The sequence below is a fragment of the Haemorhous mexicanus genome, chromosome 10 (genome assembly GCF_027477595.1).
Source record: "Haemorhous mexicanus isolate bHaeMex1 chromosome 10, bHaeMex1.pri, whole genome shotgun sequence".
In the NCBI taxonomy this organism is placed as follows: domain Eukaryota; kingdom Metazoa; phylum Chordata; class Aves; order Passeriformes; family Fringillidae; genus Haemorhous; species Haemorhous mexicanus.
Genome location: NC_082350.1, coordinates 14,910,895 through 14,934,517, shown reverse-complemented (window position 1 = coordinate 14,934,517; position 23,623 = coordinate 14,910,895). Strand labels below are relative to the sequence as shown.

At 40.9% G+C, this 23,623-nt stretch overlaps 1 protein-coding gene and 1 long non-coding RNA gene across 2 annotated transcripts in view; both read left to right on the top strand.

The window, feature by feature from the left end:
- The window catches only part of LOC132331999 (IgGFc-binding protein-like), a 57,473-nt gene extending 35,309 nt beyond the window's left edge, over window positions 1-22,164 (top strand). The window contains exons 48-70 of the mRNA XM_059855990.1: window positions 732-824; window positions 1,586-1,833; window positions 2,100-2,277; window positions 2,808-2,916; window positions 3,420-3,514; window positions 4,101-4,277; window positions 6,212-6,414; window positions 7,686-7,832; window positions 8,460-8,624; window positions 9,069-9,193; window positions 9,948-10,216; window positions 11,408-11,616; window positions 12,102-12,243; window positions 13,501-13,751; window positions 14,357-14,486; window positions 15,552-15,717; window positions 16,972-17,148; window positions 18,650-18,780; window positions 19,669-19,868; window positions 20,437-20,575; window positions 20,874-21,002; window positions 21,354-21,465; window positions 21,808-22,164. Coding sequence (XP_059711973.1) covers window positions 732-824; window positions 1,586-1,833; window positions 2,100-2,277; window positions 2,808-2,916; window positions 3,420-3,514; window positions 4,101-4,277; window positions 6,212-6,414; window positions 7,686-7,832; window positions 8,460-8,624; window positions 9,069-9,193; window positions 9,948-10,216; window positions 11,408-11,616; window positions 12,102-12,243; window positions 13,501-13,751; window positions 14,357-14,486; window positions 15,552-15,717; window positions 16,972-17,148; window positions 18,650-18,780; window positions 19,669-19,868; window positions 20,437-20,575; window positions 20,874-21,002; window positions 21,354-21,465; window positions 21,808-21,961 — 3,749 coding nt within the window. The 3' untranslated portion in view covers window positions 21,962-22,164. The remainder of the gene's footprint in view (window positions 1-731; window positions 825-1,585; window positions 1,834-2,099; window positions 2,278-2,807; window positions 2,917-3,419; window positions 3,515-4,100; window positions 4,278-6,211; window positions 6,415-7,685; window positions 7,833-8,459; window positions 8,625-9,068; window positions 9,194-9,947; window positions 10,217-11,407; window positions 11,617-12,101; window positions 12,244-13,500; window positions 13,752-14,356; window positions 14,487-15,551; window positions 15,718-16,971; window positions 17,149-18,649; window positions 18,781-19,668; window positions 19,869-20,436; window positions 20,576-20,873; window positions 21,003-21,353; window positions 21,466-21,807) is intronic.
- On the top strand, window positions 6,715-8,945 carry LOC132331739 (uncharacterized). Its single transcript, XR_009487670.1, has 3 exons — window positions 6,715-6,854; window positions 7,588-7,832; window positions 8,460-8,945. It is a non-coding gene; the product is annotated as an uncharacterized LOC132331739 (long non-coding RNA).
- Window positions 22,165-23,623: the final 1,459 nt, after the last annotated feature.

The following is a 23,623-nucleotide window of genomic DNA, read 5'->3' as shown; positions in this document are numbered from 1 at the left end:
AAGCCTTCTGTTGACCACCTTTGATTTCCTTGAATCTCAGAGTCAAAGAATGGGGCAGTTCTAGGGGCAGTCCATGGGGCAGAGATTTCCCCATGCATCACATAACTAGGCACTCTGGTGGGCCAGCCCTTGCATGAGGAGACTCCTCTGGACAGGTGGAATCCCTGTCCTGCCCTTTGTTTGCAATGGTGTGGGGGGTGTTATGGGAATTGTGCAACATCCCCATTTGGGAACAAATCTCCATTATCTTCCTCCACTTGTCATGATGTCTGTTGTAGAGGGATCCTGTGCAGGTGCAAGGCTTGGCTTTGGGAACGGCAGCTTGAGACACGTCACTGACTGAGGCTGCGGGCTGTGCTAGAGGCACAGCTGTGCTAGAGGCAGGAGCACAGGTTGTCTTTGGGCACTGATGCACCTTGTGCCCAAGTCTACCCTCCTCTGGGAGGTTGGAGCACTGGCAATGCCTGCAGTCACTCTTTTAGTTCACGTGTTACAAGGCCCACGGACAAGACACTGGCCGCAGGTACAGAAGTGCCTTATCTGTTGGTGTCACCCAGCTAAGCTGGCAGCAGAGCCATGGAGTGGGACAGCTCTGCCTGAGATGACACTCTTCAATTCCTGTTCTGACTATGCCTGGTCGTGGTGTTGGGTACTTCAGAAGGGTGAGGGAACCAGCTGCCTGCTACGAAACTCCCTTGTTGGTGCATATCTCTAACTCTCTCTTCTGCTAGGTCCATCAACACCAACACCCACGGTCCCCTCGCCAAGTACCACAACACAGCCTGTACTCACCTCCTCACCCGCAAGCCCCACACCCAGCTCAGGTACTGCCATGTTTCATCTCTGTCTCCTACTGCTCCTTAAAAGTGTTCATTTTGGTTTCCTCCATGTCCATCACCATAGGGCATGTCTGTCTCTTCCTTCATTCTGTCTATGCTGGTGGAAGAATTTTGGATGTGGCGTCACTGTTCTGTCTCTGTTCTGGATATCCTGAGCCTTTCTGGTCAAGCTTTTTGGCTGCTTTTGATGAGTGGAAGAGGTGCCTGCAAGAAAACTCCCCTATTAGTGCACATCTCTTCTAATTCTCTCTTGTGCTTGGTCCTTTGGCACCATGAGAGGTGTGTCAGGCACTACAATGCAGCCTGTACTCCCTACCTCACCAACCAGATCTTGTGAAAGCAATACTCAATTCAAGTTCCAGAAATTGTATGAGTTCTGAACCCCAGACAGCTGATAGTGCAGCAGTCTGTTCTTTCTAATCAGCCCTGTAAATTTTCTGATTTAATTCTTCCTATATAAGCCGAAAAATCCTTTCAGATGTAGCACTAAAAACTCTGTTCCCCTTTATAGAACAATGTCTTAATCATGACTTTTGCCCAACTTTCTTCATCAACCTCTAGCATAGATTTCTGCAACACCAGAGTAGATTCCAAAGATTGAAGGCTGGGTTGGCCTTTGGAGTCTATTGACTGATGTAACCACTGTTACATCTGAGCAACAAATACAGCATGAAACAAACAAACTGGGCACCTAGCAGCTGCAAAACTCTGCTGAAGACTGAGAGTGTCTTTTTCCTTCTTTACAGGTCGGGCTTCCTGCAGTGCCTCTGGGGACCCACATTACAACACTTTTGACCACAAAGTCCATAATTTCATGGGAAATTGCACTTACACCCTCTCCAAAGTGTGCACTGCCTCGGACAGTCTTCCATACTTTGATGTGTCTACAACAAATGAGCACAGAGGAGCCAACACCAAAGTCTCTTATGTGAAGTCAGTGCACGTGGAAGTCTATGGCAATCAGATTTCTCTGCTGAAAAACAAGAAAGTGAATGTAAGAAAATACTATTTAAAAGACATATATTTTTTAACTGACATGCAGATAATTATTATCTCAGTTGAGTTTCTAACAAAACTTTATCTTTTCGTTAATTATACATACCTCTTGTAATGAGATCTCCCCCAAACTTGCTCAGATGTTCTTTAATCAGTTCCAGTTCCCCTATGCACAAGATCCTATCTTTCAGCAATCTGTATAAGCTGCTGGTAGTTGTAGGAGTCCCAACAGCCATACACTTACTTTCACAATTTGCTGTACAGGTGAATGGTCACAGAATGAACTTGCCTGTATTTATTGAAAAGAAGATCAGTATTCAAAGCAGTGGTGGATATGTTCTCTTGGAAACTGACTTTGGACTGTGGGTGAGATATGATGGAAATCACTATGCAGAAGTCTCTGTGCCCTCTAATTACAGTGGTCTGCTCTGTGGCCTCTGTGGTAAGTGGTAGTGGGTGATTACTTTAATTTTTTTTTTCTTAGCATGTAGAAATTACAAGAGTAGTTTGCCTGGAGAGTTTCTGATTATTTGGTTTGGATCATCTGGAGTTTTCTAGTTCAATTATCTCTTAATGGGTTTTTCACACTTTCAATGCAGGAAATCTGCCTAAGAATATGAAATCTGCCTAAGAATAAGCAGTGCAAATAGCACTGCTTAATTTTTAGTCCAACATTCTGCATGTAGGATCCAAGAAAATTAGTAGGGTTTTTTTAGGTAAGTTTTTTTTCTTGGATGTAATCTAGTTACATAGCAACTTACAGACTCCCTGCTTCAAAAGTCTGAGCAGCAGCTCTTGTAAGTAATCAAAACACAATTCTGCTCTTATTTTGCCCAGTACAGATTGATGTTACATATTTTTCTCCCTAGAATTAAAATTCTCTCATTTTAATTTATTTTACAACTGGAAGCCTAGGTTTTTTCTACAGGTTTGAACTTCATGTGTCCCATAAATCTCTTTTTACCCTCACAGGTAATTATAATGGTGATCCAAATGATGATAATATCAAGTCCAATGGTGACATTGCAAGTGATTCCACTGATCTTGGAGAAAGCTGGCTGGTGCCTGAGAATAACACCATGTATGTAAAATCATTTCATCATGTGGCATTTGCTGCACAAACTCTTAAAATCAAATGTCCACCTACTTGCTGGCTTTTTCCCCAGTACCTTTCTACATCTTCCAGCTGCCCTTTAGAAGCAGGGAGCTGGGTTTTCACATAAACCAGTGAATGATAAGAGAGCTTGTGTCCTTTAAGTCTCATTTTCCAAAGTAGGGACTGTTTGTTGAGTGTGAGGGGGGATGGTACATCAGTCCAGTCCCCTGATTGGAAACCATAACTGTTTGGACCCCATAGCTCTTTTTTTTTCAGCTAAGAATGAGCCTTTGAATCACCCAGAAGGGATCAAAAAAGGAGTCCATTCAGTGAGAGGGCTGACATCAGCTTTTCAAAGAAGCTGGATAAAGTCTTGTGACAGAAATAAAATGCACTCTTTTGTTCAGGGTAGTGATTTACTCATTTTCCACTGAAAATCTGATAGTAGGAGATGTGAAACATGTGTTTGGTTTGCTTGCTTTCCCCAGATGCTCCAATGGTGGGAAAGAAGAGCAGTGTGATCCTGTGTTGGAGAGTGAAGCAAAGAAAAACACAGCATGTGGCATGATCACAGACCCAATAGGTAGAGATCTCTGTGAGCCATGTGATGGAGCATGGTCGAGCTTGTGTTGTCCCTTCCCTATAATCTCTTTTTCTGAGCTTATATTGGAAGCATATAAAGCCTCTGGTGTGACTGGCCAATGTAAAACCCATAGGTGCCTGGCTAGAATATGCCATCTGTTTAGACAATGCCAATGTGTCCATGAATTTTGTCTGAGAACCATGGCTGCTCTTTGTGTTATAGTGGCTTGTACTCTGCTTGCTAAAAGAAGCAGCTCAGATGGACTGTCAGTGTGTGTATTACGGACACTTTATCTGAAATTCTGTACACGTTCCCAGCAACAGTCTAGAATTAGTGGTTTTCCTAGGCAGCAATGCTTAATTTATGTAAGTTATGTTGTATCAATCATGCAAAAAGAAGAAAACCTGATCCAGGGAGCCCATTCTTATAACGTGCATTGTGTATCTATTTCAAGTACTAGATTAATTTAACACAGCCTGGAACACCCACAATGTGTTTGCTGTGACAGAAAATACATGGTGGCCAGTCTTAACATTCCAGTGGGTTATTTCTATTTTTTTATGTATATCTTCCTTGATTTACACAGGAATCTTCAAGGACTGTCACAGCAAGGTGCCTCCACAGAATTTCTTTGAAAACTGTGTTTATGACATGTGTTTCACTGGGGGACAGGCAACATCCTTATGCTATGGACTGCAGGCCTATGCTGAGTCGTGTGTCAATGCTGGCATATGCATAGAGTGGAGGAATGCTACTCTGTGCCGTGAGTGTTTTGATATAAATATCTATTTTGAATTTTAACTTCATTGTCCTCTACGTTCTCCATGCATGTTATTTCATTTTACGTAATGTTCTGAGTGTAGTCAGTCTTTTACAATGTCTTGAGCCTGCTTCAGATTCAGAACCATTCCAGGACTTGTATATGCCACTAATTTTGAGAACATTAGAATACATGCAGGTTAAATCCTTAGAGTTTTATAATATTTATAATTTGCTATTATTTCTTGGAAAAGTCTGATTGCATTCAACTGTGTCTTACGTGAGCTTCTGCATTGAAGAAATAGGTTCCTTTGCTTCAGTGAAAATCTACCATCCTCAATGTAAGTGGAGCTGGTAGTCCTCCATAAACATGATTATCAATGGCATTTGGTTAAAAAAAAAGAGACCTTGAAAAGCAGGTGTTTCTAGGAAGTGCTCTATTTCTCTCTAAAGAAAAGAAATTGAGTACTGTTATGTCTCAATTAATTCTCTTCAGAATGACCTTATGGCAAATTTAATATAATGAACTCATGTTTCTTAGAATAAAGCTTTCCAGGGGTTCCACTGGTGCTGATTCTAAGCAACACTGGACAGCTTTTTGCTTTTCAGACATACAATCATAGAATCATAGAATGGTTTGGGTTGGGAAGGACTTTAAATACCATCTACTTCCAACCCTCCTGCCATGGGCAGGGATGCCCTCCATTAAAAGAAACTTTCTCAAAGCTCCATCCAAGCTGGTCTTGAATAATTCCAGGAAGGGGGCATCCCCAACTTTTCTGGGCAGCATTTTCTAAAGGGCATTTAAGTCCATAAACCACACACCTGGAGAGAAAAAAAAAAAAGTCCTCTAAAGGTCAACCATACTTAAATAAACCATAATAGTTCTTTACGCTTTTTTGATTTACACTAATTTTTATTATACCAGTTTCCCCTGGATTACCTTCTGCAGATCTGCACCTTTTTTTCTTTTTCTTCTTTTCTTTTTTTGATGTGATCAACAATTAGCTCTGCATTTAAACTAAACCATAAAAAAATGGATCAGTTCTAGGAGCTGGTCAGTTTGGAAAAAGAATTCCTGTGATACAGCACACAGTAAGTCAGCCCTAAGAGGACAGGGCACAGAGAATTTTTATATAAAAAGAAGATAGAACAAGAAATTACTGTTTAACCCTCCAAATTAGATTAAAGCTGTGGACATCCTGACTCTATTGTCTGAGGCTATAGGCTAGGACCTAAATATCTATGGCTTCATTATAGTAATAGAGAAAACTCAGTAACATTGGAAAGATTGACTCTCAAGTGCTCTCTTCATCAGTGATTCAAATAAAAATGCAATTAAAATCCTGACCAAGGGAAGGAAGTCTGGCTTGGTGACTAGAGATGTCAGCTGCAATTGTCTGACAGGACTAAGAGATCCTGTTGTAGGGACAGAAATAAATGAGAATCATATGTAGTGACTTACAACAGAATCCAGCAAACCCATGTTTTTCTGTGGTTTTTTTTTAAACAACAGAAATGGACAAATTCTTCAGGATTTCTGTAAAATGTAACATTATCCCTGGGGACCATGTCTTGAGCAATAGAAGCCCAATTGTACCATAAGCAGAAGGGGTGTGAAAGTATATTGTTCTCAAGAAGTCTCAGTCAAAGACAGAGTGTGATTTTTAGTTCTATTTTGGAATATATAGCAGATGCTCAAATAGTAACTACAGTAATGGGGACATATCAGCTGGTATGGCAAAATATTCTTCTATTCCCATAACTGGGTCACATTATGCCTTTAAATCAGCAGAAAAGGGTTTGTACTCAGCACTCTCCTGTCAAATTTTCTAACAGCCATTTTGTATATTTTCAGGAGCAAACAGTGAAAGCATCAGAAAGAACTTTATTTTGATTTTGCCCTTTTTAGTGATCTTTTTTTTTCTCTTTATTTAGCAATGTCCTGTCCTGGAGGCAGCATCTACAAGAGCTGTGGTTCTAGGTGTCCCTCTACCTGTTTGAACATCTCACCAGTTGATTCCTGCAGTTCTTTGCCAGTGGAAGGTTGCTTCTGTAAGGAAGGCTATGTTTTGAGTGGAGACAAATGTGTGCCAGAAAGCAACTGTGGTTGTGTTGATGAAAAAAACCAGTATCACCAGGCAAGTTACATCAGATATTTAAAGAAAAAAAGGAAAAAAACAAACCAGGGGGTCTCATTCTTTGCCACTGTGAGGGGAAAACCATATTAATAACATTACCCAATTCATATTTACACCATTAATAATTTCAAAATGGGTCTACTTTGCCAGGTTTCTTGGTCCATAAACTGCATACGATTGCCCAAATGATTATATATCATGAATATTCAAATACTAATAATTTGATTGTCCCTTATGGTTTTACCTTCCTATTTATCTTACAATATATACTTCTACACCCTTTTTTCCCATGTAGCTGAATGAAAGCTGGTTCCCCCATTACCCCTGCACTAAGCGCTGCACCTGCAGGGCAAATAACACCATTGAGTGCATATCCTGGGAGTGTGGAGTCCAAGAGGAGTGCAGTATTCTGGATGGTGTGCTGGGCTGCCATTCCAATGGTGAGTCCTGCCTGAAAACCAGCCCAATGTCAATTCCATCATTAGATCCTCTTCTTCTTCTAGCTTTATTATAAATATCTTTTCATATGGGATAGGAAAAAGTCCCAGCTGACTACCAGTGTTAAGAGATGAAAATGCATGATGTTCTGTCATGCAAGCACAGATGTCCTCCTGCTGTAGTGGATATCAGCAAAAACTGATGCTGCCCAAAAGTTTGCAAGGTTGCTTGGATTCTATTTGTCCTGATAATGAAAATTCAAGTCCCACATCACCAGTGCTGCAAGCTTAAAATTTGGTTGCATTTCTGTGAGAATTGTATTTCTGTGGGCCTGCATAATGACAAGTGCATTATGTACTGATATCTATAGATGCAATTTTATTTACTTTATATTTACATCTGTATTTGTACAGTTAATTATGTATTTTTATACAGATAAGTAGAAAAGCTTTGTATTACTCTCAACCATACCATAAATCATAGCTACAACAGCATATAGAAGTGTATACAGAAGTTCACTTGCTGCCAAGTTGTCCTTTCGAATACAATTTGCTTTCTGGAAACTTCTTATTTACAAATAAATGTCATTGGCATGAACCTGAGATGCCCCTCTGAAAGTTTGCCCACATAATAACACTCAGGATGAGGTTGCTATACTAATGCCAACTGCTTTGGTCACCTGAGTCCATGGTGAAATCCAGTACAAAATTCTTAGATGGTTTGTTTCACCTTCAGGTCAAGCAATATGTCAAGTGGTAGGAGATCCCCATTATTTCACTTTTGATGGAATGAAATACACTTTTGTGGGAACCTGCACCTACACTTTGGTTGAGGTTGTCAACACTGCCACCAATGTCATTCCTATAACCATACTTGGCAAGAATGAAGACCGAGGACTAAGAGGGGCCACATACCTGAAAGAAGTCTACATCGATGTGTATGGTGTACGAATCACCCTTCAGAAAAACCAAGGAATCCTGGTAAGTGGTGGTGCTCTTTTTGCTGGCAAAATATATCTTAAAATTAGCTCGCTTAGAATAGCTGTAGGAAAAAGGATCTTCATATATGTCCTAAGGAACATATATGCATATGCTTAACAATTGTGGGCACCCCCATAAAGTGGATGTAATGAGAAAATATAATTTCTCACTAGTTCCCAAGACTTCTGGTTTGGGTTTACTGACCTATTGTCCTTGTCTTAAAGATTAAACCCAGGGCCTCCAGACTGGGGAATTGTTGCCTGAATTAAAATATGAGACTCCCCACTTCAACAGTTTTTATCGAGCCAGTCACCTCTAGAGAGCAAGGCATAATGTATCAGCCTAGAAAAACATGGGGAGCCATGGCAGGGAATCTGCCTCAAGGGTGAGAAAGGGCTTGGTCACAACCAGGGATCTTTCCAGCTCCCTGTTAAAAGCACTGCCTATGAGTCCTGCCCAGCCCTCCTCAGCTAAAAGGCTGATTCCTGCCAACCATAGTTGAAATATGCAATGGTGTAAGTGTGAAGAGCTAAAACTGTCACAGAGAAATCATCAGCACTGCTAGGAATATAGACTGTGAGTTTCCATGGAAGAATGTCCATACTGACAAATGACATATCTCTCCAGCTGAACAACGAGAGAGTCTACACTCCAGTGCAGAACCGACTGCAAGGCGTGTCCATTGGAAATGTTGGCAGATTTATAGTAGTGGAAACTGACTTTGGTCTGATAGTGAAATATGATGGCAATCACCATCTGGAAATCACCCTCCCACGCTCTTATTTCTCACAGGTAAGATTTAATATACAAACAGCTGGAGTTGTTTCAATGCTGCTGGTTCATGCATTTACTTCTAGTTCCTTTTATTCCTGTGTTTTGCTGTTGCATCCTTCTTTGTAGCTGTATTGTACCAAATGTAATTTTTTCCCTCTCTGTTTTTTTCTATTCACAACAGTTTCTTTGTGTTCCAAGGGGGTAGTTAAAGAAAATTACCTGTCTAGGGGAATACTTCCAACTTAGAGAAATAAACAGCTTGAAGCCCTAGGGAATCACAGATTTACTGTAATTTCTGTTCTGTTTCTCCATGGGTGCAGTCAAAATGTCTGAAGTGTCTGGTACAGGATTGGTTGTTGGTGGTGATTTGGTCACATTATTTCATAGGCAACGAATAAGAAGTTATTGGGGAAGTTGATGCAAGGAGGTCATGCTTAGAATATGGCTCTTTTCCATCTGCAGGTGCATGGCATGTGTGGCAATTTCAATGATAATCATGAAGATGATCTGTCCTTGACCAATGGTACAGCTGTCACTGCCCCACAGTTTGGAAATAGCTGGGAAGTGGAGGAAGACAGTGATAAGGGGTAAATGTTAAATAATTTTCATACCTCCCATCTTGCTTCAGGAACACAGTGAATTGTTTTCAATTGTTTTGACTGCCTGCTACTTTGTAACATATAAGCACTATATACCAGACTTTTCTTGAATTTGTAGCTCAAAAAACAGCCATCCCCACAGGATTTTCCCACAGGAAACCATTTCCCATTGGAAACACTGCACAGGAAAATCACAGCTGTTCTATCAATCTACATGCACACTTGGAGAATGAGTCTTTGGGACAGTCTGCAGTGTGGACTCTGTTTATTTCACACTCGTAACACCCCGAGCAAGATGATGGTGCTGGGGAATGGGGAGGGCCAGCTACTCCCTGGCTGACAGGGAGCCATATGTGACATACACATGTGACAACACAGCTGAAAAAACTGTGGCCTCACCAGGCAGGGTCCATTGCACTCTACTTGAGCAAGGCAAGCAGGGAACTCCCACAGATGGAAGCTAAGGTCAGCCTGGCTCAGTTCAGGTCACCACACAGAAATATATTGTGATGAGACAGATCCAAGGTCAAGCTGTGAAGTCAACCCTCTAGTCAGGGTCAAGTTCAATGAGAGTAACAGGTGTCAGACACAGCATGGGGGTTGTCAGGCAGGTCTACTTCTGCTCAGTCTTTCATCCATTGACAGAAGGAAATCAGTCTCCAGCATTTTCTACTTTTCATTGGAAAGAAACTTTTCAGTTTCAGTCTGTCTTATAGCAGCTCATGTCTGTGCTTTCTTGCAGTTGTTTGCCAGACTTAAGAGAAGATGATGAGCCTCCTTGCACTGCTGAGAATAAACAAGTCATTGAAAGACAGTGCAATGTTCTAAAATCAGCGAAATTCGAAGTGTGCCATAGCCTAGTCAACCCTGACGACTTCATAGAGATCTGCATCTATGATATGTGCCAGTATGATGGTATGAAGTCTGCTCTCTGTGATATAGTTCAAGCTTATGTGGACACCTGCAAGAATCATGGAATCACCATTAAATGGAGGAATAGCACATTCTGTCGTAAGTACACAAGCAAGTGTAAAAACTGAAACCTGAATGACTGATAGCATGAAAAAAATAGCACAGTTAATTGAACAAGTAAAAGAAAATTAAATGTAAATTATCACAAAATGCAATTCTACTATCATGATTCCACTGCTGCACTGAACTGTGTTCAGGTTCAGATAAACCCAGAGATAACTCAGAACTAGACAAGTTATGGATATTAATGTGGAGTTAGAATGGCACTGCTAGCCAAATGAGATAATTTAGTGAGCCTAAAATGGAGAAATAATATAACCAGAAGACTAAAAGAAAGAGGGATACTGTGTAAGGACACAGGGCTCAATGCCACCCACAGTGATTTGAACAAAAACTGTCAATTTGCCCAGTTATTTATTATTATGGACCCTGTTCTCAGATTAATTCCCAGGGTATATGCTTCACTCCACCCATTCAACAAAGTTACAAACATATGATATAACAACTAGTATAGATAATGTAGAGGGGTTTTGTCTGTGTGACCTTTTTTTACAATTGAGTATTACACTGTGGGATTATCAAACAATGTTGTGGAGGACAAAACAGTTAACTAGTTAGGAAGCAAGTCAGATGAATGTTTAATAGATCCATCAGAAATCCCTAGTTGCCTCCTTACCATGAGTGTAGGAAAATATTGGACTGACAAACATTTTCTCATGTTACACTGTTTCTTGACCTGTCCCCTTATGCATGTCTAGTCATTGGCAGAAATAAGGTTTAGAGCTAGATGAACTTGCACTCTGACAATGCACATCTGCTGCTCTTGCATGTCTATAGTTAAGCTAAATTAACATCTGGTTTGCGTCAATGGAAGATTGAATATTTTAAGGAATTTGCCTTTAAGAATCTCATTTCTAGCAGTGCCCAAAGATGCATTTGCAGCTGAACTGGCATACTAAATCTGGTGATGGGTGGTTCAGTCATACCTGTAATAAAACTAAATAAGCAGTTCCAGAGAGCATTCTTTGTTCTGTTTTTTGTTGGGGATTTTTGGGGTTTTTTAAGTAAAATATTAAAAAAAAAAAAAAAAAACAGGTGATGATCAAAATCAGCTATTAAAAGGCAGTTCTGTACTACCATTCCTACACCATAGGCCAAGGTGTAGCTTTCAGCGTTTGCAGTGCACTTTGTAAGTGTATTTAATAAGGTTGGCTCTGTTCTCCCCCACAGCATTGCCCTGCCCATCCCGGAGCCACTACAAAGACTGTGTCTCTCCCTGCCCATCAACATGCAGTGACATTTTTGCCTCTTCCCTTTGTGAGAAGACAGAAGAGTGCACAGAGGGCTGTGAATGTGATGATAACTATGTGCTCAGCAATGGCAACTGTGTGCCTCTCAGCAGTTGTGGCTGCAGGGACGATGACAACAATTACTACAGTGTAAGTAGTTTAAGGAGCAAATCTCTGACTTCAAAACTTATAGAAAATTGGTCTCCTGCCCATCTTAGTATGAAAGAGAAAGAGAGAGATCAAAGACTTCAGGATCTACCTCTTAAATACCTTTCATCTGATTAGTAAAAGCTGCTGCCTTGGGTATTAGGAGATACAGAAGCTTGTTTGGCCTCACTTTGCACGTGAGGCCAAAACTGAGGCCTATTTTAAAACAGTCAGCTGATCAGAATTATTCAGGCAGTCTGTCCTAGTCCAGTTTGTGTTCAAATTCTTATGCTGAAGACAGTAGGACAAATGGACTGAGATCCAATCTCACAGGGTCTTGCTGAGACTACACTTAACCAAGCAGTTGTGGAAATGCCAACTGGACAAGGTTGCACCCAGCTAGTGTCCACACCTGTGACTTTTGAACTTCCATTGCACTGCAAAGCTGAGCACCTTGACGATGTATTAATAACACAACTTGTGTCCAGGCTGGGGAGACATGGCTAACTCCACACTGCACCAAAAGATGCCAGTGCCAGAAGAATGGTGTCATCAGTTGCAGGAGCTACAGCTGTGATTCCAGAGAAACCTGCGTGATCAAAGATGGAAAACACAAGTGCAATCCAACAGGTATGTGCAAGCAGGTCTTCACTTGGGGTTCACTTGAGGGCTGCAGAAGTAGGGAGGATGTGGGTGTACATACTTTCTTTCATGGAATTCCATTCTTTCATGGGGAAAGAAGGAAACACTGACTGTTTTGTTGACAACATGTTATCAAATACCAAAAGGCCTCAGTTCTCATAACAGAAGGTTCCTATTCAATGTAGAGAATTTGTAGAGGGAAATGGATACCTGGGTATAATTTACTTATATCTAGAAATTTGAGAGTTCAGTCTGACTAGTTTGACTGAAATTTCTTTTTAAAAAATCCCACTGCATCTACCGAACCCAGTTTGTGAATCCCATCACAATGACCCTGTTTTTTCCATTGCATGTTGATTTGAGAACAGAATAAAAAACCCAAGAACCAATAAGCAAAGCCAGGACAGAGCAGATCTGGACAGACATATGATAGGCCAGTCAGAGGACTTTGGTGCTTTTCATTCAGCTTTTGTTTTGGTTAGGCAAAGTTAATCCCATATTCTCTAGGTAGGTTGGGTTGATTAGGAGAGAGCTTGTTGCATAGTGTCCCTACACCTCAGTTTTGAAGAATAGCATGGCATCAGTCCTACTGTATTGAGGATCAGTACAAAAGCATAAGGCAAATTCAGTGTCCCCGGTTCATTCTGGCAAAATATCTCAGCAGAAGCACCCAGCAGTTAAGGGTATGGATATGTAATAGGCCTTCCTATGCCTTGCTCCTGGAATAATGGTTTACTCTGTGCTCAGTGGTCAAGGAGAATACATAGATGATGTCATTGTATCTGATTGTTACATCTGGTAAACCCAATGATCAGTTTAGTAACCTCAGCAGAAATCAGTGACAGCACTGAGTCAGCCAAAATTAAACATTGCCTCTCAATTATGTAACAACACATGGCAAAGGTTATGAAAACAACATCTCTTATTAGGCCAGTTCAAGATGTGCTGGTGTCGTTCCTCTGCAGAAGGCCAATGTGCACAACTTAGTCTCCATAAATTCTATAAACCCTAATGTTCTGCTTCAGCTCAGTTGGCTCCCAGTGGTTCTCAGCAGAAGAATGAGTTTCTCTGTCCATCTCTCCATTTGAGTATCTATTCACTAGAGTGCAGCCTGAGCACCCATCTTTGCTTTCAGACCTGCATGCTAGCAGCAATCATTTTTATCTAACACTTTGGACCAATCCAGGCAAGCCATCTGGCACACGCACATTTAGACTGGAGAGTAATGAAGCTCTTCCCTTGCAGGTTTTGGGAAATGCCAGGTCATGGGCGACCCACACTACATCACCTTTGATGGGCTGGTGCACCACTTCCAAGGGAAATACACATATATTCTGGCTCAGAGCATCCCTGACCTACCTGACACTCTGACACAGTTCAGCATTGAGGGCGTGAACTATCCTTTACGTGGAATTCGACGCATTACTTACCTGAAAGAGATGCTCATCAGCGTTTACAACCACACAGTGCGATTCAGGCAGAACAAGCAGGTTCTGGTAAGTCCCTCCCTGACTGCAGAGCACAAGGAAGGCCCTCCCTTGGAGTAAAACACTTTTGAATGATGGGCATTTGTTTTGAAAAATTAAAGTATTAAAGTGAACTGTATTATTACAACAGTGCCGTCAGGCAACCACAAATGAGATTTTCAGTCATGTGGAGTCTTTTTTCTCCATAGCTACTATGAAAGATACAATTCTACATCAAACAAATAAATCAATAGGTATAGTTTTAGCAATGAAACCCCGAATATCCCAAGGCTTACAATAAAGCCACACCAATTTTATCAGTGGTAAGGAAAGGTTTGTTTTATGCTAGGATAATTTAATTTCCTTCCTTTTTATTGGTGTGTAAGAGCATACATAGCTGCTATATTGCATTTTTAGCATCCAAAGATATTTCTTTGGATGATATGAAAGTACTGCATTCAGATCACTTTTCTCAAAACACAATTTTGTTAACTTAAAAAAATAAATGCTGTTATATTATCTGATATATTTATCATAAAACCAGAGAAGTATTGGATTGTAGCATTGACCTGTACAGAAATCAGATTAAATTTGGCCTATATATAATGAATTTTATTTTTTTCATTCCTTGTTAGTTGGATGGTGTGAGAGTGTGGCCCCCTGTTCGACCTCATGAGGGTATTCGTATATATCAGAGGACAACAAGAATTTACCTGGAGACAGATTTTGGCTTATACGTGAGCTATGATGGCAGTGAAAATGCAGGTAAGTGATGCTATAAAACTTTGCAGAAATATTTATGCACAGCCCCCAAAAATGTTCTCATTCCAGAGGAGGTCTAAACTCAAGGCAAAATTTGAAATCTTCACCCTTTGCTCTTATGGTCCTTTGTTATATAAAATACCAGAAAATAATCAGAAAATACTAGAAAAAAGTGTTTCCCAGGAACTAGAAACACCATAAAACTGGTATTTCTCTATTTGGATCCCACTGAATTTAGGAGAAATGAGGTATAGAGTCAGACTGTCATATAGTTGCTTCATGTTAAGTAAGGTCTGAATGAAAAAAAAAAAAAAAGAAAATCACTTCAAATTGTTAATTGGGATGATGTGGCAAAATGGGGATCTGCCCCTTTGCCAGCTGAACCCAGTCACAGGGGTTGTAGGACTGAGATCCTGAAGCTATACACTGTGAGTGTATCATTTTGCATGCTTCCTCTCAAGCCTACTCCAGATAATCCCATTCTTCAGTCTTTGTCAGGACTTCACATGGCCTATACACATCACTCATGTCAGCTGGACATATGGTACCTCCTCTGTTCAAAGCAGAGCTACTCCTGATTTACAACAGCACATAGCTGTAGTATTTCTGAGAGCATGGTGAAAGTATCAGGCTCTGTATTTACATGGGCATCTTTCCAAACCCTGAAATTCAAGTGCAGAAAGCAAATGTCTGTCTATAGAAATTCCCTTTCTCAGTGATGTAGAGGATTTTAAGTGAAGGGCAAAAAGTGGGTGATGCATTCCATTTCTTGCAAAGCAGTAAGCAGCATGCACTAAGAGCACCCAAGCAGTGATATCACGTTATATAAAAACTTTTGAAAATTTACTTTTTTCATGATCCACATTGCAGAGCACAGAAACTGTGAATACCTGTATGAACAGGTATGTTCAGGGCTGTGCTCTTATGCTGCATATTAAACCCATGTCATATTACCGTCTGCAAGCTGAATCATGACATGTGGCACTTGACATTGATTTCTACCTCTTCCATACACTCAGTGGCAACAATTTCTGTGTAACAGCTTTTTTTCCTTCTGACTTTGCCTAGACATAAAGCTGGCTACCACCTACAGAAGCAGAGTGGAAGGCTTGTGTGGTGACTTTGATGGGATATACAGAAATGACTTCAAAAATCCAGATGGTGTTTGGGTGAGGAATGTGAATGTATTTGGTGAAAGCTGGAAAGTTCCTCTGAAAAGAAGCTCTCGCCTCAGGTACTTGATTTTCTATTTAATATCCACAGCAAGCACTGCCACTAGAAGTGAGTGAATTAAGTCATAGTTAACCTCAAGGAATAACTACACTGCCTCATTTCTCTTATCTTTCTTCTTCCCTTTGTTTGTGTGCATGGACTTTTCCTGCTCATCACTAAGGTGAACTATCAGTCTCCTTCTCTCTGGCCAAAAGAGGGCTGAACTGTCAGTGCATGACTCCAGTTCAGTATCCCTCTTAGGAGTCACAGCCATTACAACGTCAGGGCACAGGGGTGAATAACATCTTTGCCAAGCTGATGATTCCTGAAAAAGATAAATACATGTGCTAGATGGGCCTGAGTGAGTGCAAATCCTGATTCAGTGTCAGTCTTTCCTCTGGAACATGAAGGTAGCTTTGAAATCCATCAACCTAAATTCACAGTTCCTCCCATAAAAGGTTCTTGAAGAGTCTGATTTTCTTGCTTTTATGGCTGTCTATTTTGTTTTCTGACAGTACACAAAAAGTAAGGACGTTCTTTCCACCATACATGAGGATAATATTTGTGGTCAGGAAAATTCTGTGCTAAATAGTCCATACACAACATTGAAAAAGGTTTCTCTTGTTTCCTTGAGGTTTCCTTCCTTCCTGCCTTCCTGCCTTTTTTCCTTTATCCCCGTTGCTTTGAAAGCCCTTTGGAAATTGCTTAGCCATTAACACATTGCTTTTTCAGAAAGTAAATGGAACTGTATTAGCTGTCTGGATATATTTTGGCTGCAAAAATTTGCCTGCCAGAATAGCAGAAAACATTATCCAGGGCAGTGTTGAGCATAAAGGGGCTCTGGAGTGTGTGCCCATAGGAAAATTCTGGCATTTCAGGTATGCAGTGAGTTGTTCAGTGAAAGTGAGCATACATCCAAGAAATAGGGCTTTATTCCAGCTGCATCCTTCCGACTAATATTCAACTTTTGTTGAATAGATGGGATGGAGGAGGCAATGGATAAAATATGTATCATTCAGAGTTTGCAAAGAGATAACTACAGATATCCTGTTTACTTTAAATATCCATAAATCTCTGAGATGGTAGGAAGTGTTCCAGTACATCTTTGATTTGCTATATCTCCTTCCCATTCAGGATAACACATGAAAGATAAATACATTTATCTTACATTTACACCACAAGGCAGAAGTATTCTTGCAGTGCTGCTCAGAGTGTAGTACCATGAATGCTGGATGCTCACAGAACACTGATGATTTCATGATGACTTCATTTACAGACGAGATGTCAACTCAGAAAATGAGTCTGAGGAGGAACCAGATCCAGGGCTTTTCCAAGGTTGCAATGAAAATCAGCTGGAGCAGCAAAACACAACTTCCAAGTGTCAAATCCTGACTTACTTGAATGGTCCTTTTGCCAAGTGTCATTCTGCAGTCCAACCAGATTTCTATTTCACGTAAGTGTCTACTGCAGACAGTTTTTCTCCCCATTTCCAAAATAATTTTGGCAATAGCTTCTAACAAGAACTATCTTCAGTCATCTGGAGTCTCCAGGCTATTAATAGGAGCTGAAGATAGTAAGTGTCTTTGTAGAACTGAACCCAGGGATTCCATTATTGATATATTTACATCCCCTTATTTATTTTTAAACAGTTGTGATTATCTATCTTTCATCTATTCAGATTTCACTTCTCTGCTAGTTCTACAAAGCAGCTTTCCTCTTTTCCCACCCAGATAAAGCAGCAGTGTTAAGCATTATCCCTGTAGGCTGGAATTTCCAATGTGCTTACAGTTCTCATCCACATTCAGTGAGACTTTAGAACCTGGGTCTGTTGGGTAGCAGTCCTAGCTTCATAAAATTTGTATCATGCCATAGCCAAAGGCTGAAGCTGACAGTGACACTTCTTGAATTTTTCATGGAGAAGTACAAAAACCAGATTAGTGAAGATTAACCTGATATCTTCAAGAAAGTTCCCTCTGCTGTGTTTCAAGGTTGCTCTGCCTCCTATATATACAATTCCAACATACCTAATTCTGAGCTGTATTCATCCCCACGTTCATCTTTCATGCTTCATCCATCATCAGTCACAACTTTGCCAAGTAGCTGCCAGTTTTCTTTAGTTACATAGTTGTGCCTAATATTTAAAGACAGATAATGCTCACCCCAAAGTCCCTTTTATCTGGGAGAAGAATGTTACAGTACTTTAAGCCAAATAAAGTGGACCACTATCCATATTCTTTACATAAGCCTACTTTTCTCATCACTCTAGAATTTGGTTGGGCATCCTGCTCTACCTGCTTAGTGGTTGCCCTGATTTTTCTGAGGTGCTGAATATTTGCTGATTCCATTCATCTTGGATCTCAGTGCCTCTGAAAATCAGGCTGTGAATATTCAAATGATGAGCAAGACTGAGAAAGTAGCACTGGCAGACAAACACTGGATAAAACAGAATTCTGTGTCAACATTCAAGGCAGATGGACAAGGGGAAGGTACCCATGTATTGAAAGAGGCATATAGTTCAGCTGTAAGACTTAGCGGCACTAAAAAGTGCTGTATAAGCAAGATGTATCCTGTAACAAGTAGAGGGCAAAGAAGAACTTACTGTGTTAAGTCAGGTAACTGTTTATTACTTTATTAGATTGCATATGAGGAAAACTTTCAATTCAGGGTCACAGTTTAGTAGTGGGCCTGGTAGAGTTAGGTTAAAGGTTGGGCTGGATGATCTTAGAGGCCTTTTCCAGCTTTAATGATCCTTTTTGGACACCTCACATAGCAGCAGCAGCTGCACAACACATGACCTGATCTTTCCAATCACCTCCTTGGGGTATTCCTCTGTTTTCTGTCAGCCAGATAGTTTTGTTGGAAAACAAAACCAAGTCAGAGTCAGGCAGAAAAGCAGATGAAAACCACCAATAACAAATGTACTGGGAATTAATGTTTTCTCATGTTGCTCATAGGAGCTGCCTGTTCGATATGTGTGTGGAAGGAGATGAGGTTGCTATCTTATGTCGCAGTCTGGAGGAATATGTGCTGGCTTGTCAGCAGCAAGGAGTCAGCATGGATGACTGGAGGCAACAGACAGACTGTGGTAAGCACAGGAAGAAACAGAAAGTAGGGATTCTACCTACAGGACTCTTTAAATCTGAAGTTTAAGCCTTTACCTATATCATATCTTCTCAGGGAATAAAAACATGTTGATTCACACTTTACTCACTCTTTACAGTTAAGCACACTTGTTTTTCTGGCCTCTGTTCTGTGACCTATGCTGACTTTTGCATTTAAACCCCAGCTTTGAGAGATATTTTGGAAATCAGAGCTGTCAGCTCCCTGTCATCAAAAACTTTGTGAGTGAAAAGATGTCCCCATCCCCAATGGGACAAAAAGTTTCAATTTTGGAGACCACCACAAGCTACAAATCTGAAGGCAAAACATTGCATTTCACACTCTCTTTAAATCTACAAATATTCTAATTATCTTTTTTTGCCTGTGAAATTTCAAGATTAAAAAAAAAAGATTCAACTGAAAACTCAAAACTCTCAGACTAAAAAAATGCTGAAATAAGACTTATAATCATCTCAAACATATTTTTCCTCATTTTATATTTAAATTTGGAGATTCATCAAACCATGTTTTTCCTGTGTTTTCTATGGTTAGATGACTTTGTATTTCTGGTGAAACAAAGTTCCCAAAATTGTGGAACAGCTCTGGCACTTGCAGGGATGGCAACCCTGAAAGTGTGAGAAGTTGTTCTGGGAGCAGTGTATACCAGGAATGAGAGCACAGTACACAAATAGCTTGGATGATGCATTTCCTGACTTTGGAGTGCTTTACTTACAACTTCAGAGCTATTATATATGTATGCACCTCTGTATGTGTGTATTTATCATATTGCCTCCTACACAATGGATCAGGAAGGGAATTCTGTAAGGAAGTAAAACACAGCAGCCTGGTATAACTGGACTCCTTATTTTTACAGGTATGTCATGTCCTCCCAACAGCAAGTACAACTCATGCATGTCTGCATGTCCAGCATCCTGCAACGACCTGACCAGCCCCTCTGAGTGTGAATCACCCTGTGTTGAAGGCTGTGAATGTCTACCTGGTTATGTTCTTAGTGGCTTTGACTGTGTGCCTTACAAAGAGTGTGGCTGCACATACCTTAACAAATACTATCAGGTACGGTCTCTCTGTGGGTCAGACAGCTCCCACTAAACAGTATTTTCTCTTGTTAGTTATTTTGACCATCTGCTCATAAACCTCAGCATGTATTTTTGCAGTAGAAGCATTAGAAACAAAGAGCAATTGTTTAATAAAATTCTGGTTTCTGAAGAAAGGGAAGAGAGGTCAAGATCTCCTGGTCTCCCTCTGAAACCCTGAAATGGCAGATAGCATTTCCACATTGCATTGGAGGTATGATGTGATTCATCTGCCTCTCATCCCAAGCAACAGTTGCCTATTTTTGGTTGCACATGTACCCTGCCTGGGGCTAGGATTGCATGACCCAAACATTTCTTTTGCTTTCTTTCTTGGGTCATCTTCAAGTTTCAGAGAGCTGCATTAATAATCTGCTTGCTTTGTTGGTTTTTTTTTTTTACAAACTACTTAAAAAAAAAAAAATCTGCCCTATTTCCATTCATCAGGAAAGCATTGGAGAGAGCATAATGAGTGTTCCAGGGCTACATTCATGTTTTTTCTCGCTGATTTTATTTGATCTTTTTTTAACATCTAACTCCTGTTTTTCCAGATTGGAGAAATATTCACCACTGATGACTGCTCTCAGAAATGCCAGTGCACAGAAAGCTCCACTGTTTTCTGCTCTGATGAAGTGTGTGGGTCTGGAGAAATCTGTGGCATTTCAAACTACAGTCGTGGATGCTACAGGAGTGAGTCAACCACTATCACATTGTCTTTGATGCTATGAAGTCTTGACTAACTTTAAAGAGCATCTTTGGGTTAGGGATAGTTGCAAGAGAGAGTGTACAGAAGAAACTATTCAAGGGTTCTTGCTCTGATGCTTCGCTGGAGAAACAGTGTTTCTTTCCCTTATTCATGCTGTCAGATACAAGAAACATGCTAAAATACAGGGGATGTGCAGCATTAGGAGTCAGTGTAATCTAAGCAAGAACAGTTCTCTTCAGGGTTGGATTATCTGAGAGTCAAGCATTTCTCCTTTTTTCCCAGGTGGCCCATGTATGCCAAATCCTTGTAAGAATGATGGCATTTGCTCTGAAACTTCCAACAGCACCTCCCTCCACTTCTGTGAATGTTCAGAACTTTACACAGGACAAAACTGTGAGGCTGAAAAAATAGGTAATAAAACTATTCTGTATTTCTCTGTCTGCATTAAGCACATCATTTTCAAAAATGGATGTTGTTGTGGAGAACTGGGCTTGCTCTTCATTTTCATGATGTAGGTTAGTAACCCAGTGGGTTGAGAGCCTGTGGTCATCCAAGCAGAGAGAAGGGTCAGAAGTCCAGTGGAGAGGTACCAGAAAGCAGGACAGCAGGGCTTGGTACAGCACACAGGACTTGGGTCTGACACCACTCCAGAAAGCCACAGAGAACACAAAAAAACCAATCAGACAGAAAAGGCTGGGGAAAACCCATTTCTGTTCACAGCATGGTTAGCTTTCAGTGACAGGGCTCTTGTTTGTTCTTCAGCTGAAGACCCTGCCACAGAGGATTCGGATTACACCATTGCCATTGTCATCGGAGTTGTGGCAGGAGTAGCTGTTATTGTCATTCTCATCTCCTCTACAGTGTGCCTGTTCGGGTAAGGCTTTTCCCAGCTTTGCTACACTCAGCAAAGTAAAGACACCTCTTTTAGCACCTGTAAACCTCAAAACTCTCATCAGTCACATACCTGCAAGAGCAGAAAGGAGCCACAGCATTGGGAATCTCTTCTGAGGAATGTGAGGGAAAACTTAGCTTTTTTTATCAGGAGTGAACACATTCCATTTCTTTTACACAGGGCATATGCATCACTTATCATAAAACTCTAGCTTTTCCAAAACCCAGTTCTGTTCATGTTCACAGCATTGTTTGATCTCTCACTATAAATAAGAATTGAAATTAAAAGAGTTGTTCTTTTCTTTTTTTTCCCCCCATTGTACAGAAGGAAGAGAAAGACGGATACAGTTGTTATAACAAGGGATTCTTCTTTGAAAGGGTCCAGGAATAAATTGGATGCCAGAGTACGTGAGCAAGATTATGGCTGCATTGTGAACAGTGCATTTGATCAAAATGAATCCTCAAATACACACCTATAGTTAACAATATTATTCCTAATAATTTGTCATACTTTTTACTCTGTATTTTAATCATATTTCTAATATTTTGAGGAGAAATAATAATAAATTTATCATTGCATTTGTTGAAAACCTGTGTAATTGTTCATTTAAAATAGCTCTCAGATCTCACATTGTAGGCCCAAAATGAAATATGTTCTAACTAACGTAAGAGACTCTGTTGTCTTCAAAGGATATTTGAAAAGCATAAATTCCAGACAGACCTTGATGGCACAAATGTGCTGCACAACATGAGATACACACCTTGGAGAGGTGTACAAACCATAGGCTGCTGTGGTCAGAATTCAAACTGAAAGAGAGTAGGTAAAGATTAGGTATCTGAAAGTTGGTTAAGGTTAGATCTTAGAAAGAAATTCCTTACTATGCAGGCAGTGAGGCACCGGAATGGGTTATCCAGAGAAATCGTGGATGCCCTGTCCCTGAAAGTGTTCAGGGCCAGGCTGGACAGAGCTTTGAGCAATCTGGTCTAATGAAAGGTGTCCCTGCCCATGGAAGGGGATTGGAATGGGATGATCTTTATGTTCCTTCCAACCCAAACCATTCTATGATTCTATGAACGAGTTATAGCATCCCAGGCAGGTCTTCATGAGAGCTTACCCAAATCCTTCCATGGGGAGGGGATTAGCTGACCAACATGGACACAGTTCTTCACCCCGCTTCTGGCAAGGCATGTCCAGCTGGGGAGAGAAAGAAACAAGACACTGAGCTCACCTGAGGACACATGTAATAAAAAGTATGAGCTCCATTATCCTCTTAGAGTAAGTAGATGGGATAAGAAGCAGGTTTGTCATCAGTCCCCAACCTGTAGGGACTAAATAAGAGCATAACTTTACAAAAACTTTCTGAAGAATGAGATCATATCGTAATGTCTCCTTGGGGGTCTTTGCAAACTGAGAAGCTGCCACACTGATGAATGTGAGAGGAGCTCTGCATCAACTCAGCCCCAGACCATACCTAGAACTCCCCGACATCAGGAGACCAAAGGTATTTGCAGCAATGCCCAGTTACATGCTGTGTGTGAGACCCACCCCATGACAGACCACTCACAAAGCTCAGGGACTGAAGCATTGCCTGAGCCTTGTCCAAGCCCAGAACAAATTAGCAGGGCTGTGAGTGAAGCTTTGAGACCTAAAGCACCATGAAAATATTTCTGGTGCTTTCCCAGTTCATAGTGGGTTACTTTCTGACTTTTGAGGAAGACATATACTGCAGGTAGCTCAGTGTGCAGCTGCAGTGTAAGATGCCGACTGAGCACTGAATGGCAAGGTCTGGCTGAACTGATGCCCACCCTTTACATAGCAAAGGGCAGGGGGACCTGTGCCACAAGCACATGTACAGACACTCAGAGATACTGCAGGAGCTGAGGACCCCAGACTGTGAGGGTACAAAATTCACAGGGTTTCTTTTGTTTGGGGCTCCTCCTTGGAGGCATCCAGCTCAAGCTCTTGCTTTGTTGTTGCACCATTATTAATTTATTTTAAGGATCCAGATGTTTGAGACTCTGCTATGGCAAACCTGGGGCTGTGCAGGTGAGAAAACTTTGGATGTGTGAGTGTGAAGTGTACTGGGAGTCAAGGGGGGCACCTCAAAGGGACTCTGACAGGGTCCTCAATCCCAGCTCAA